This window comes from Poecilia latipinna, unplaced genomic scaffold (assembly GCF_001443285.1).
Source record: "Poecilia latipinna isolate Pla-1442-1.1 unplaced genomic scaffold, P_latipinna-1.0 Scaffold1973, whole genome shotgun sequence".
Classification (NCBI taxonomy): Eukaryota; Metazoa; Chordata; class Actinopteri; order Cyprinodontiformes; family Poeciliidae; genus Poecilia; species Poecilia latipinna.
The window spans coordinates 10,249-25,814 of record NW_015114589.1 but is presented as its reverse complement, the minus strand read 5'-3'; the positions used below and the strand labels follow the sequence as shown (position 1 = coordinate 25,814).

Sequence of the window (15,566 nt, the reverse complement as noted above, 5' to 3'; positions counted from 1 at the left end):
CCCAACATTTTTTTATTTAGAAGTAAAAAACAGATATATATATATATATATATATATATATATATATATATATATATATATATATATATATATATATATTAGACTATATGGGAAGACTGCTTTCCACACTTATTTGTTCCATATTTTACTGGTAACTGTAGACTGATTATATAACTGCTGTACTCTTCCTAAAGTGCATCAATTTAGATCTGTCTTCTTTTTCTTTTTTCTTTTTTTTTGCACACGTTATTCTGTTTACTTTCTCATCTTTTAGTTTCTCTTAATTTGGGAAACCAACATCCGGGACTTGAATAAATCTGAACTGATCTGGTGAAAAAGAATACACAGCAATTCTCTTTAAAAAGAATTTAAGGAGTCAATAAAAATCTATGGAGGCTTAAAAGGGACTAGATTAATATAAATTGTCTATTAAAAATAAATTATAACATTTGTTTAATGATTGAGTGATTTATTAATAATAGATTTGATTTACATCTTTAGATCTTAAAGGGCAAAAACAAAACAAGGAATCACAATGGATTAAAAATAAATGAATGAAAGAGATTAAAACCAAAATTAAAATAAACCAAAAATTTAGCTTGAATAAAATGTCTGTTTTATTTTGTCACTTCTGAACCGTAACCCAGGCAGAACTAGCAGAGCGCAGATTGCTGCTTTGTTCTCAGACAGAGCTGGAGGATAGCGGGAAATGGAGCGCTGGTTTCTTTGGGGCTTTCTGTTGCTGCTTCAAGTTTGTGGCTTATGTTCGGCTGGTAAGACGGATTTAAAGTTACCGTAAAGACAGACAAAAGGTTTGGACAGTCTCATTTAATCTCGTTGCGGCGCCTCGCGATAACTTTTGATGACGGAGTCATCGATCAATTAGCATAGGAAGCTAGCTGGCTGGAAGCTAGCTGCTCGAGCAACTTTGTTGCCAAGTTTACAGCGAGTATTTCCACTATAAATTTATCTGTATTGCTTTGTAGTACTTACTTAAGATGTGTTAAGGTTCTGAATAGATTTGATACATCGATGCCTGTCGATTTTAGTTTACTTTTCATTCAAACTGGATCTATTTTAGTCTAGAAAAAGAGAGAAATCAAGAGTCTCTCCTCAAAATCCGTATCTTTAAATGAGGAAAAATGTTGTAAGGTTCCGTTTTTACATGTAGAATAATTGGAGTTTTAATTTGTTAGGAAAAGCACAAATATTATATACTAACTTCCCTCAAACTGATCTGGTTTGTACTCATGTTTATCTCTTTTGAGATGAGTTCAAAGTGTAGGAATGAAAAATATCAGCAGTTTGAAAACATATCTTATTCTAAAGTGGTGGCTGGTTGATATGTTTTTCCTCTAGTTGACTCAGCTGATGTAACAGCAAACATGCGCATCTGGGAAATCACAAAACAAGAATACAAAAGTTCAAGTGGAAACTGACAACATCGGCCTCAAATTTCTTTTTTTTCTTTTTTTTAGATAACACGTGGAAGGAAATACAAGAAAAGGTGTCAGAAGCTGTTAAAGGACACAAAACATGCAACCCTGTTAACTGCAGCTGCCATCTTGAGTGAGTAACTTCAACTGAATATAGGTGTATAAATAAAGGAAATGTATAACATATGTGGTGTGTTTTCTTTTTTAAATCCTAACTTGCATCTCAGCGTCCTCCATCATGACCTGAAGACGTTTGAGAGGGGAATCTCTCAGGATGTCATGGCAACCACGGTTCAGAAAGGTGTGGGCACCCACTACCAGGTCATCAGACACAAGCTGTACCGGGAGCACAACTGCATGTTCCCTGCAAGGTGCATGAAAAGTGTCTGTTTATTCACATAAATACTGTGTTAGAAACCAGATTGCCTAAATCTGGATTTAGGCAAGTTAAATTAGGTAACTTTAGTTTCGGTAAATCTGGTTTCTTGTGTGTTTTAGGTGCAGTGGAGTGGAGCATTTCATCCTGGAGGTTGTTGACAGGCTGCCTGACGTGGAGATGGTGGTGAATGTGAGAGATTACCCTCAGGTGCCCAACTGGGTTCAACCGATTCTGCCCGTCTTCTCGTTCAGTAAGGTCAGCATCTGGCCAGTGTTTGTCGTTTGAAGGCGCCGAAGCGTTTGTGAATTAAACATGTTTTGTTTTTAGACGCCAGACTACCAGGACATCATGTACCCGGCGTGGACGTTTTGGGAAGGCGGGCCCGCCGTGTGGCCCATATACCCCACCGGACTGGGCAGATGGGATCTGATGAGGGACGAGCTGAAAAAGTACGATAAAACACTTTTTAATATAAAGTTATTTTTTTAGCCTGAGTCTGTTGAAATTACATAAAACAACCTTGCAAATGCAGTTTTACTCTCAAACCTTTTCAAGGTTGTAAATATACATAAAACTAAAACTATTTTGTGCAAAAAACAAAAAGAGCAAAATGTATTTGTAGTATTGTTGAATTTTAGACCTGTAGCAATAAACAATAAATTAATTAAACAGATGAAATGATAAAAGGTAAATATCATGTATTTTTATTGAGTTTATTAAGCGATTCACACAACATTCACTCATTTATTCATAATACATTTAAAAGGGCTCAATAATTTCTATTTATATGATTTGTTGTTTTTCTTTTTCTTTGAAGGAGAGTTTTGTTTACAGAGACTTCATAATTAATTTTATTTGTTGTTTTGTCTATTTATTTTGGATATTTAAAATGTTTTCCAGTTCCAGAGTTAAATGTTGATTAGAATTTAAAGTTTACTGATCTTTGATTATGCATTATTTCATTGTTATGACATTATCTTACTTAAAAATGGTCTCAAAACAACAATTGAAATAACTTCTGGGACAATTTATCACAAGCAAAAAAATGTTATCATGTCAGGTCTATTGTTGTTCATTTTCATACCTCATCTACTTAAAATACTTTAAATATAAATTATATTTGAATTTATTTTAGGTTCCTGTAGGTCGGTTGTGCCTCATATTGGCCACTAGGTGTCAGTAATGTTCTTATTTAAAACTCAGAGAAACCAGAGCAGCTACAGAATAATTCTGGTCCTTTTGGAAGCAAACTGTGTTTTTTTTTTTTTTTTTTTATTTTCCTGAGATGCGACATGAAAAGTTATTCTGATGTTTAGGTCTGCAGCTCAGTGGCCTTGGAAGAAGAAAGAGGCCAGAGGATTCTTCAGAGGCTCCAGGTAAGGAATATTTAGTTACTACATCCAGGATGCTTCATGGTTTCTGCAGGAGCGTGTTTAAATTAATCCAGTAAAGATATACGTTTGTTTTTATAAAATAAAATCCAGTGAAGTTTGTGATTTTAACATGGAAAGAAAAGATGTCTAAGTCATCTTGTGTTCTTTTCTTTTTCCTTTCTGTAGAACCAGCGCTGAGCGTGACCCACTCATCCTTCTGTCCAGAGAAGCTCCAGATCTGGTGGATGCTGAGTACACCAAGAACCAGGCCTGGAGGTCCGAAAAGGTCCGACACGCAGCCACACCGAACCCATCGCCTCTGCGTTAAGATCTACTGTTTACCCTTTAATTATCTGTCTTTTAGGACACACTGGGCAGACCTCCAGCTAAAGAAATCCCTCTGGTTGATCACTGTAAATACAAGTAAGCATCTTTTTTATGCGTATAAATATTATAATCACTGAATTAATTGTCTGAATGGACTGTTCGGTGTGTCCTGTTAGATATTTATTTAACTTTCGGGGTGTGGCGGCGAGTTTTCGCCTCAAGCATCTCTTCCTCTGTGGCTCGTTGGTGTTTCATGTGGGCGACGAGTGGCAGGAGTTTTTCTACCCTCAGCTCAAACCCTGGGTCCACTACGTCCCGGTCAAACAGGACTTATCTGACGTCAGGTAGCTTGTTATTTTATGGATATTAATGGGAAAAGAGACACAAATACAGTAAAACTCCCTTTAATGGTGATGTCACATCCTGTGTTTGCAGAGAGCTGCTTCAGTTTGTCAAAGAAAATGATTCTGTCGCACAAGAGATCGCCTCCAGGTAACTGAAAACGTTTGATAACTACATGTGGGTCTAATTGAATAAATGAAATCCAAAGATATCAGCAACTTTTCTCTTGACAGAGGTCAGGAGTTCATCCTGAACCACCTTCAAATGGGAGAAATCACGTGTTACTGGGAGAAACTCCTGACCGAGTTCAGCCAGCTGCTCACCTACAAACCCAAACGGAGGAGCAACTACAAACAGATTGTCCAGAAACCCATCAAAACGGAGCTTTAAACTCTGATACGAAGGAGAATCAACAATTATGAATGTATTTTTTCTGTGGTACGAATTTTTTATTCTATTTTTATTTTTATTGATTCTCATTTTTGGGTTCAAAATCACGGTTTCAAAACTTGGTCCAGATCTTTCATGTATTTTTTTTAGACAGTTCCTTAATCGGCCACTAGAGGGCTTGCACGTCTCCTGTATCTATGAGATAATTTTCTGTCAAAAATCACTATTTGTAGATTTTTAGATCAAGTTTATTTGTGCAGCATATTTCTGTAACAACAGCTCAAAGTTTCTTAAAACATAAAAACACAGTTTAGAGACGAAAACGAACTGTAAACAGGAAGTACTTGATCTCAACGAGGTTTCTATCAGTATTCATCTCATTGTCGTGATCTTCAGTGTTGCGTTTCTTTCTTGTAATCAAAAATACTTAAAGGTGGAAAAATGAAAGGTTTCGAGAAGACTGTTAATTATTTTTTAAATGAATCTAGCTGCTATTTTTGGCAGGTTTTTAGAACTTGAATAGTGTTTCCTTTCACACAAAGTGCCAAGCGATAACAATAGTTTCCATATGTGCATTTTACACATTTCATGTTTTTCTTTTTGATAATAAACAGTATCAGGGTTGGCGTTTACCAGGATTTTACTGAATATGTTGTAGTATTTGTACTGTCCTGTCAGCTAGACACGCGTTTGTTTTTTTCCGTTTGTGAATTTGTTGCACATTATGGCTAATTTGTGATCAGAATTGACCAAAGATTCTCTGATCATTGTCTGAGCATAATCATGGTTCCTTTCAAAGTTTCTTTTATTACAATAAAATTTGAAAAACAACTTTCAAACCAACTTTGCTCCTCTTATTTATTTATATATATATATATACATATATATATAAAACACGTATAAATAATAAGTGTGTTTGGCTAGGTAACTGTTTAGATTGGTGTAAAAAATCATTTTGCATTTCATTTTATTTTTTTAGGCAAAATAAAATTTCAACCAATCTCCAATCACTTTAAAAAAAAATCACATTTTCCTATCCTCTATTTTGAAAATTGTATCATGACTGTAAATAAACATTTTTAAGTGATGTCCAGTGCTCTATTAATATTTTAAAATTAGTCAAATGGCCAATAATTTTTTCTCATGATTTGTTTTGATGAGTAAACTCAACATTATTTAAAGAGGATATTGTAAACATAATTGCTGTGTATCTGCTACTTGCACTGAAAAATCGCAGTATTTTACAGACTATTTTTATCTAGATATCTTAATACACTTGAAATAAAAAAGAAACTAACTTTAAAGTAACTTTTCAGAAAGATATAAAAAATTATTTTAAGTCAATAATTCCTTAATATTTGTGACAAAATCAGTACTGGGAAATTATTGCACTTGTATGGGAAAAATGTGAAATAAAGGAATGAAACTGATACTTTCTCATTAATATAAAGGGATCATTTACATAATGCAAGTTAATATATCTTGCTTAAAAGTTAGTTTTGTTTAATTGTAAGTTTAGTAAGAAATGTTAATTAAAAACTAGACCAAAATACTATAATATTTTATATTTTGGCAGCGTTGCCTCGGTGTTGCTGCGGTAGTGATTCGTTTACCACTCCGGCCACCAGGGGGCGCGTCTCTCCGGTCACTCTCTCCGCTCTGCATTTTTCTTGAGCCAGAGTCAGAGGTTGTGTTGCTGCAGTAGTAGGTGTGCTTTCAGAAAGTCAATGTGGGATGACCGTCAGAAGGACACATGTGAGAAGAGAAATACTGTCAATCATGTTCGTGTTTTCCGGACGTCTCCAGTAAATAAGACCCACATTTCCTGCTGCTGAATCCCTCCGCGGCCGCTTCTTAACCTTCATGTATGAAGCTAATGGGAAGCTAGCATCCCACACCGATAGCTTAGCAGAGCAATTGGCTATACTATGTAAGTGACTTATAAAAAGTTATGAATTAAAACATTTATATTTTTGTTTGTAAAGACAAATTGTGTTTTGACTTTGCTATACAGGATAATGTAACGTTTTTCTCATGTAGCAGTTTGACCTGACGCAGGTATTGATTAGAAACTGCGACTGTAGCTAGCTAGACAAGAGAAACACGAAGGTGAATATATACTGAAGTACAAAATGAGATTTAAAATGCATTTAGACTAAAAGTAGATTTATTTTCTTAACCGTAGCGGTTCATTTTTATGTAGTGGTAGAATAAAAATATAATTTATTGCCCCACATTGGGAAAATTCAGGCGTACCAGTAGTGAAATGAAGGTAAATAGAAGGATGCATATTCAAACTAAGGCCAAATAAATTAATAAAAGACTGTACAATAAAGGGAAACGTACCACTTATGGACAATATTACTGTACAGTTGATAAAATACTATATAGTAAGAGAAATGTGCAACTGGGAAGAGTCCATTTCAGAAGTGTACAAACTGTATTTTTCCATAAATAAGAGTACAATAAATTGGGGAAATTAAGGAGCAACCTTGGAATGTAAAGACTTTTAGAGTTTGTTAGGAGCAGTAATGGTTACAGATTAACAGCTGCTGGGAATTTTAAAAAAGTTTCTTGAAAAAAATGCAACATTTCTGAATCTGAAAAGTGGAAAATTTGCTAGAAAAAACTCAGAAATTTTGAGATTAATCAAAATTAGCTTGAGAAAAATTCAAAGTTTAATGTTAATCGCAGATATTTTGAGGGGAAAAAATGGAAACATTTCTGAGTTTGAAAAGGCCAAAATTTGCTAGAAGATCTTAAAAATCTTTTTAGAAAAACTTGAAAATTTGCTTGAAAAAAGCTCAAATTTTGAGATCAGAATTTTCTTTGTAAAAAATGTGAAAATGTCTTAGTTTTAAAAGTTGAAAATTTGCTAGAAAAAAAATCAGAAATTTCTAGATTAATTTCTGAAAATTTCAAGAAAAAAAATTCACAATTTCTGAACATTTTGAAGAAATTAAGTTGTTTTTCTAGAAAAGTTTTGAGATCTCAAAAGTTTAGATTTTTTTTTTTTACCTAAATTTACTCCATTTATTTATTTATTACTTTTTTTAGCACAGATCTGGCTTTCTGATTAGCTTATCTAAAATTTTAAGCAATAAAATAGTTTTTTGTTATATTATTTAAAACTTATTTTGTTTTCCCTTATTTTTTCCAAGTCACAATCACAAACTTTAATGCATTTTTCTGGGATTTTATATGATAGACAAATATAAAATACCATAATTTATGAGAAATGTGCAGCTGAGTAATGTTATTCTTGGTGTAACCCTGCAGAAAGTAGCAAATAATATTGAACCACAGAATATTAAAGCTGCATTAATAAGCGCTAATGTGTAAAATATCCATTTACTCTCCACTTCCGCCACTAGGCTTGGACACATTTAAGATTTTTCATGTCCTCTGCTCTCATTTAAACTTGTTCTCGTTGCGTAACTGAGTGTTTCTTTCTCTACTGCAGCCAGAGAACGAGCCTCGTCCTGCTCAGACAGACTCCAGCCTCCGGGGCCTGATGAGCACAGGCCCGTTCCAGGGCCTCGTCCAGACCGCCATGCCTCGCTTCTTCTGCTTTCTGCTCCCCAGGGTGGATGCAGCTGATGTGGCTGCTGGGCAGATGCCCTCTTCCTCCTCCTCCTCTTCCTCCACTAGTCCTGCAGCCGGCTCTCTGCCAAAGAACATCGGGAAGCCAGAATTTCCAGACACAGGATGGCAGCGCATCAAGGACATCTTTGATCGAGAGTCAGTCTGTTTTCACTCTCAGTTTGATTATTTTGTGGTTTTATCGTCCGTTTAGCTTTATTTAAATGGACGGGACTCTTTTTTGGGGGGGGAATTCATAATCATAAATTAATGATTTCAGGGTTTTCAAAGAAACACACCGAACATATTTGTGGGTTATGCAGAAAAACACAAAGAGACTTGTTCAGGATTATAACTCTGCTGTTAAAAATTATTCATCATGATGCTGCCACCATCTTTTCTATGCTGTACAAGTCATAGTTCTCCTTTCTTCCTTCCTTCGTTTCTCATGTTCTTCCTGTCTTGTCCTCCTTTTCTTTCTGGTATCTTTTATTCTTTTCCTTCTTTCCTACATCCTTCTATCTTTCTTTTAAACTTCCCTTCTGATTTTTTTGCATCCTTCACGTTGCCTTTCCTTCCTTATTTGATTCCTTGTGTCCTTCCTTCAACTCTTGTAATATGCTGCAGATTTTTCATAAATCCTTTTAAAAATGTTAGAAATGCATTAAAAGATGTAAATAAACAAACATGTCATCTCTTTGAAGTATTGCTCTCATTTCTTTAGTGAATTTGAACCAAGTAGTTTTGGGTGAAACAGATTTACAAACAAATATGTTTTTGTCTTTAATGCTAAATGTATATATATTTCCTTTTATAACTTCTGGTCTGAATGTGATGTATTTTGGAGCAAAATGCATTTTTAACTCTCTATACTCTATTTAGCAATTAATCGATCACTAAACTAGTTGATTATTTCAATAATTGATTAATCGCGATTAATCGATTCAGTTCTGGTTGATTTTTTTCTTGTTTTTTTCTGATTGTAGTGAGATGCAGAGACCCTCAGAGGAAGTAATGACCGTGATGAAGTGCGGCATTCTGGGAGCTTTCACCGGCTTCCTGTACGGCGGCCTGCCAGCCGCGCGCCTCGCCAGGCAGCGGTACATCCAGATCAGCCAGGCGGAGATGTATACGAGTCGCGTGGAAGCAGTCGTAAGTGAATCCTCATTGGAGTGTGAACTGTCCTACTAATCGGTTTTGATCGTCTGAATTTAGCTTTAGGGAAGATTTTATGAATTTCTCACCTTTCCCACATGATTTTGCCAGGAAATTGCTGTAAGATTAATAAGAAAGTGTATTTTTAAGACGTCATAATCTCTGATTTTTGAGGTGACAGGAGTAAAAAATAAAAGCATCTTTGTTGTATTTCCTCTTAGCGCTCCGCTCACAACGCAGCGATCCGAGGTTTCCTACGGTACGGCTGGCGATGGAGCTGGAGAGTCTCTGTTATCGTCACTTTGTTCAGGTGAGCAGAATAAGTGGATCATTTATGACACCTGAGGGTTAATTCACAAGGAAGGAAATCGATTTTTAATTAAATCCTGCAGGACGCTTCCCCTGATTCAGCTACGGAAGTGTTTATTAAAATCTGCCTTGAAAAAGTTGCTATTTTTACAAACTTCAAAGAATTTTATAGAGAAAACAATCAATTATGTTAATTATGTGGATAATAAATGGTTGCTGGTTGAAATAAAATAAAAAAATCAAACAAGAAAAATTAGAGCATCTCTAAATGAAACAAAGTAGGCCTGTCGTGATAAATTAATTCATTGCATAGTAAATTAGAATAATGTCCATAATTCCCATTTGCATGATTTATTGTTCTTTTCTTTTTCTAAAAACTGGGTGATAAAAGTTTTCAGTCTGCTGCTTTAGTCTCGGTTGTTTTTTTGTTTACAGACTTTAAAACTCATTTTATTTGTTGTTTTGTTTCTTTATTTTGGATATTTAAAATGTCTTCCAGTGTTGAATATTCATTAGAATTTAAAGTTTATTTATCTTTGACGACATGTTTTTACATTATTAGCATTATAGTTTCTGAAAATAGTCTCAAAATGACAATATTATTGTTTATCGTGATAACATTTGGGACAATTTTTCTACATACTTCACCCTTTTCCTGAAAACTGCTACATAAAAATTACAGTAAAATGCGTTTTTTGTTGTATTGCGATAAAATACTGAAAAATTCAAGAGTTGTAAAGGCTTTACCAAGATGCTGTGTGATGAATAATGAGGAAAACTAACAAACTGAGAGTTTATATTACACATTTGTTGCTTTTTGTGTTCAGTTTGTGACTCTGTTCACTCCTCTCTGCTGTAGCTCCGTCAGCACCGGCCTGGCTGTGTACAGGAACAAAGACGCTGTCAGTAATTACGTTGCAGCTGGAGGTGAGTTGCTTCGTTTATCTGACCTAATGTCAAAATAAAACCTTCCACTGTTACATGACGTCATACTAAAATCAGTTTTTACATCACTGAGCGTTTAAGTAAATCAGGCGGTGACTGATGATGAAACTCTCTCTCTCTGTGTGCAGCTGTCACGGTCGGCCTCTTCAGGCTGAACCTGGGCCTGAGAGGCCTGGTGGCTGGGAGCGTCATCGGAGCGGCGCTGGGGTAAGAGCCGCTTGTCATTTCACATCGATGAAGGATTCAGTGTTTTTAACGCGACACAAAGAAGAAGAAAGGACAAATAATTCAGTCTGTAGACGTTAAAATGTGATTCCTCAAACGACCAGCAAGAAAAAACTGTAGCTGTGTTTCTATTTACCTCAAAAAAATACATTTACTTAAAGGAAACTTGCCAAATTTGAGACTCATTTTATTAAAATGCACCACAGGAAACCATCAGACTTTTAATTATTTTTTCTTCTTTAACGACGCAATTTAATTGTTTTTGCTGAGACACAATTTGATTATGTTTTGTTTTGTCTTTATTCCTTTTTTATTTTATGTTATTTCTGTTGCTGTTATTTTTCTTATCTGGTTATTTTGCACTAATTTGTTGGAATGCAATATTTATTCTGTGTGCACTAATTGCTGATAAAAACACACTAAAACAAAACTTTACAACTTAGATATTCTCTGCACTGTAAAGCAATTTCCCCTTGAGATCAATTAAATATATTATTTTCTGTTTTATTCTATAGCCGTATCGTAATAGTCAACTCTTTTTTGCATCACACAAGTCATGTGATCAACATCAGGATGTTACTACTGGCAGAAACGACAAAGAAGACAACAGGAAGTGGTTGAATTATGATGTTTTTTGTCGCAGTTTATAAAAAGTTGAGTTGAATCCAATGCTCTTCTGTAAAATGGCCGACTATAATTTCCCCAAAACGCCAAAAGTAGGCGGGACTTGTCGCTCCAGCGCCTCAATGTTTCCTCTGAAAATCACATGTAACTGTTTATATCCGACGCTGTCATTATTTATCACATTTAATTTCATTTTTTATTTAACGGCAACACTTCAACTGAAAACTGTTGTTCTCAGACAAATACTCGTAACGGAGACGCAGCGAGAGTTTTTATCCCTGTGCTTACTTGTCGTATTTCCACTCATGCTTGTGAACAGTTTTTGCTTGAGAACAGACGGCGCTCTGGCAGCCAGCTGCGCCCCTCGGCAGCCCTCTGCTGTCCAGCTGCAGCTCTGCCTCCATGTCTGCTCCCGCTGCCAGAGGGACTCATCTGCACCGCAGTTGGCCATATTTTTTTTGGGTACTAGAGTAAAAAACGCCAGCCAAAGCATCAGCTGCCCCCTCAACATGGACACCATTACCGTTTCCTCCTTCACTCCCATCTTCTGATTTACATTTTTGTTGCTGACTTCACTCAGGGTGAAGCAGGTTGTGATTTAAAGGTTTAACCGGAGGATGGATTGTTTGTAGTTGTTGTGTTGGCTCTGGACTGCTGCGTCCTGGGCTCTCTGTGCCTGAGCGGGCAGCCACCTGGAGCGTTTGATGTGAAGTAGGTGAGGTGGAAACGAGGCTGAGTAGTGATGGGAGGTAGCCGACTGCATCGCATCATGATGCTCCAGAGCTCCGCTTAAAGCTCCCGACATTAATGGTGGAGGAGAAGGAGAGGTGAAATGAGAAGCCTGGGTGTTTATTTACTCTTATAATGAAATGTTCATTTCAAATTCATTGTTCTAAAATGTGATTTTACATTGTTTTGGTTTAAACGGAAAGGAAACAGTAAAACAGGTCTCTTAAAGGGGCAGTAATATGTAAAAAATGTTCTTTGTTTTTTCAGCTTTACATCATGTTTCAATGTTATTTCCTAGAATGTTGCTTTGATTCTTTTATGAATGTTTGAGAAACCCTTTCATCTCCATGGCAACCATTCAGCTGTGAATACCCCTGGTTGGATTTAGCCCCGCCTTCGAGGTGTAGCTCCTCCCCCACTCAGCTCCTTCAGACTAGTCAGCAGCAATTAGTAAACACCTGGTGGAACATCTGTTGAGCTCGTTACAGTCGCTACTTATCAGTGAAGCGCTAGTAAAAAAAAATTAAAGGGTTGTGATGAGTTCAGAAAGAGCAGGAGTTCTTAAAGAGACAGAGGCCCAATTTCAAAATGTTAAATCAGGAAGTAAAATTTCTTTTAAGTCATGTTTGATATGTATAACATCTTTATAAAAACTGAATCCAACACAGATAAAAAGATACAATGTGGCTGGAAAATACATAATTCTGCCCTTTTAGCACTGAGTTTCCTTTTATTTATTTTCTACAAACACACACCGTATCATAATTCACCATATCTTAAAATTTGTCTCTCCACAGGATTCCTGTGGGCGCCATGGTCATCGGCCTGCAGTCTCTGACAGGAGAAACCTTTAGAGAGCGGAGGCGGCGAGAACGACGAGAGCTTTACGAACTCAAACTCGCAGAATGGTAAGAAAAATATTCACACATAGGAGAGGATATGCGTGAATATTTGTGTGTTTGTCTCAGGCCCAGTAGGTTGACTTCACATGTGTGTGAAACCCTAATCCTGTGTTCTCTGTGTTGATCCGATCAGGTCGGCCCGTCTGCAGCTGACCGATGAGCTGATCGATAGTTTGAACGTCAGCGTTCAGCCAGAAGAAACCAATAAGGACCTGGAGAAGATCGAGGAGCTGCTCAGTTTACCGCGCAACGATGACAAAAACTCAAGCAGCCAATCACAGTAGTCGAATCACTTCCTGGAAGTTTCCACTCTAAATGTCGGACATGTTCTCAGTGAAGGGGTCAAAGGTTGCCTGGACTCTGGATTTGAAGAATCACCATGGAAAACTCGCTGTCCAGTGTAAAAACAAAAAGAACATTATGGTTTAAAAATCCTTTACATCCACTGCTGTAATTAATCATAGGAACTAAGAAACGTCCAACAAAATTCAAAAGTAAATGAATATATTTACTTTTCCATCTTAATAAATTATTTTTAATACTGTGAGAATCTTATTTATTTTTAAAAACAGTTTGAGGTCTTAAAGTTTGTGCTTGAAACTCTTTGCTTCACAAAACATTCGTTATTTCATGTTTTCCTTCCACTCAACTTTCCTTTAATATATTTGGAAAGTATAGCATCACCTTTTAGTACCTTGCTCTCCTCGTGTTAGATCAGTAAAAGTCAAAACTCTGATCTTTCCTACAACCGTGTGCCATGACTTTTTATTAGCAAGATTTGGGAATATATTTAGAATTTCTTGTTTATTTTAAATATTTTCCTTAATAACTTCTTGTAGTTGGTGATCAGCTTCACTTTGCCTCATAACTGCTAAAATGATGCAAAGTGAAAACTGTGGATAAAGTAGTTAAATATCAACCAACAGTTAGGCAGTATTTTAGATATTTAAAACAAAAAAATAATGAATAATGGTAGATTTATTGTGTTTTTCAGCCTTTTTAAATGTCATAATAGCTTCTTTTAGATTTAAAAAATGGACAAATTAATTTTTTATACTTTTAAATTTAGCTCATCAATCATCATATTACTGATTAATCTGTCTCTAAACAATACGCAGCTTTTCCTGAAACATTCGTTTTGTCTTCTTTCCTTTTTAAAACCTTTGTAAACTCATGTTTTCGCAGTTTGCTTTTCTCTGCCTCCTGGGCTTTTTTAGCAAATAGGTCACACAAATCTTCGGCCCCTGGTGTAAACAAGATGCGACTAATCGGCAGCTGTGGCCCCTGATGTGGCGGCGGTACGATGTTTAAAGCTTCATCTGGACAGAGATGTTGACGTAAATCCTTCACACAGCAGGTATTTGTTTATTTACATCTCCTATAGATGGGAAAATGTTTTCACTTCTTTGTGTGTTAGGATTATAGTGACAGTTAAACATTCACTGTTAAGAAAACATGATTATTTGCATAGTTTTCACCACTACTTCATTTTAAACCTTGTATTTTTAAGAATTTCTGAGGGAAAAATAGCAAAAAGTAGCAACAGCTGTTATTGTTGATAAATTAGCAATGAGCGCCCTCTGGTGGTGGCTCTCTGGAACTTCATACTTGTTTATGCATTTGCTTTCTAATGAAAAAATTAATTTGCACCTTTGGTTTAAAATAATTTTGAAGTCTTAAAATGCTTTTAATGAAGCAAAAAGTGTAGAAAATCCCATTTTATCCCAACTTTATTGTGTTTTTATTCTGCTTTTGATGACTTGGGACATAAATTATGGTGACTCAACCAATTTATTTTAAGGCTTATATGGATTTGTAATACGTGTAACTTCTACAGTTAGGGAGGTAAAATAAAATTCAAAAGTACTTTATTGATCCCAAAAGGAAATTAAATGTTACTGTAACTCGTATTAATTCCGATTCTTCAAAGAGTTATTGTAGATAGTGATGGCTTTTCTCTTGTAGCGGTCGAAAAGGTTTGTTGCTAAAGAAGCTAGTTGTTCACAAAGTGCTGACATCCATCTTATTATAGAAAGTTTAGTGGAAGAAAAAAGTGTGGTTAAAAAAAGAAGGTGTGCCACCAACTAATCCACCTAAGAAGCTTCACCTGGAGTCAACGCATCAAGAGTTTTGAAGCCAAGTGTGACGTTTCTACAGTCGGTGACAAACTGGGTGACGGATCATCTACTGGTTCTGGTCCACTGGGTTTTCTGCAGTCAACTCGGACATCTACCAGGACATCCCAGAGCTCTTCAGGCTTCCGTCTGCTGAAAAACTTTATGGAGATGCTGATTTAATTTTCCAGCAGGCCCACACTGCCCAGCATACCAAAAGCTGCTTCAATAACCTTTCAGTTAATTGATCGATTGGTGAATTGATCTGACCTGAACCCCATAGGAGTATTATCAACAGGAGCAGTGCAGATGACCTGAAGGCCGTTGTCAAGGAAACCTGGGCTTTAATACGTAGCTCTCATGTAACGTCACACTTCTGGCAGCCATCTTAGTAGGCAGTCGCTATGGAGCCACAAGCTTAGAACTAGCTCTCGCTTCATTCCTATCTAACTTACAAACAATATAAGTACATTACAACTATTAGACAATTATAGAGTACTCACCTCTGTGTAATACTAAGATAAATATTAGTGATATTTACTGCAGCACGAACATGTACCAGTCACATGAACCTGGTTATTCACCTGAAGAGTTTCATAAATTCATTTAAACATTGATTCTCTGTCTTATGTAGGTTGATCCTGACAGCAGCCATTTTGTTTCTCTCACTTATTGGTCAAGAGTGTTAAAATATTTACTTTCTGTTGGTCTGGAAGCCATGGTTCATCTATGCC

General features: G+C 36.1%; 2 protein-coding genes and 1 long non-coding RNA gene across 5 annotated transcripts; 2 read left to right on the top strand and 1 right to left on the bottom strand.

Moving 5' to 3' along the window:
* Positions 1-642: 642 nt before the first annotated feature.
* Positions 643-6,071, top strand: poglut1 (protein O-glucosyltransferase 1). Of its 3 annotated transcripts, XM_015016003.1 has the most exons (12): positions 643-773; positions 1,479-1,569; positions 1,664-1,807; positions 1,935-2,070; positions 2,143-2,264; positions 3,132-3,191; positions 3,375-3,474; positions 3,553-3,611; positions 3,692-3,859; positions 3,951-4,007; positions 4,091-4,295; positions 5,824-6,071. In XM_015016003.1, exons 1-11 carry the CDS (start codon positions 710-712, stop codon positions 4,245-4,247), a joined length of 1,158 nt encoding a protein of 385 aa, XP_014871489.1. In that variant the 5' UTR covers positions 643-709; the 3' UTR covers positions 4,248-4,295; positions 5,824-6,071. The 3 variants fall into 3 exon arrangements, with proteins under 3 accessions (XP_014871489.1, XP_014871488.1, XP_014871490.1); XM_015016002.1 differs by lacking the exon at positions 5,824-6,071 and having other exon boundaries at positions 4,091-5,086; XM_015016004.1 differs by lacking the exon at positions 5,824-6,071 and having other exon boundaries at positions 723-812; positions 4,091-5,086.
* timmdc1 (translocase of inner mitochondrial membrane domain containing 1) lies at positions 5,934-13,262 on the top strand. The gene is made up of 8 exons (XM_015016005.1): positions 5,934-6,177; positions 7,711-7,988; positions 8,816-8,981; positions 9,206-9,294; positions 10,153-10,220; positions 10,367-10,445; positions 12,614-12,724; positions 12,852-13,262. The coding sequence occupies exons 2-8, from the start codon at positions 7,762-7,764 to the stop codon at positions 13,000-13,002; spliced, it is 891 nt and encodes a 296-aa protein (XP_014871491.1). The 5' UTR covers positions 5,934-6,177; positions 7,711-7,761; the 3' UTR covers positions 13,003-13,262.
* Positions 13,263-13,720: 458 nt separating this feature from the next.
* LOC106935505 (uncharacterized) lies at positions 13,721-15,551 on the bottom strand. Its single transcript, XR_001421903.1, has 2 exons — positions 15,308-15,551; positions 13,721-15,169 (listed from the first exon to the last, which is right to left on the bottom strand). It is a non-coding gene; the product is annotated as an uncharacterized LOC106935505 (long non-coding RNA).
* Positions 15,552-15,566: the final 15 nt, after the last annotated feature.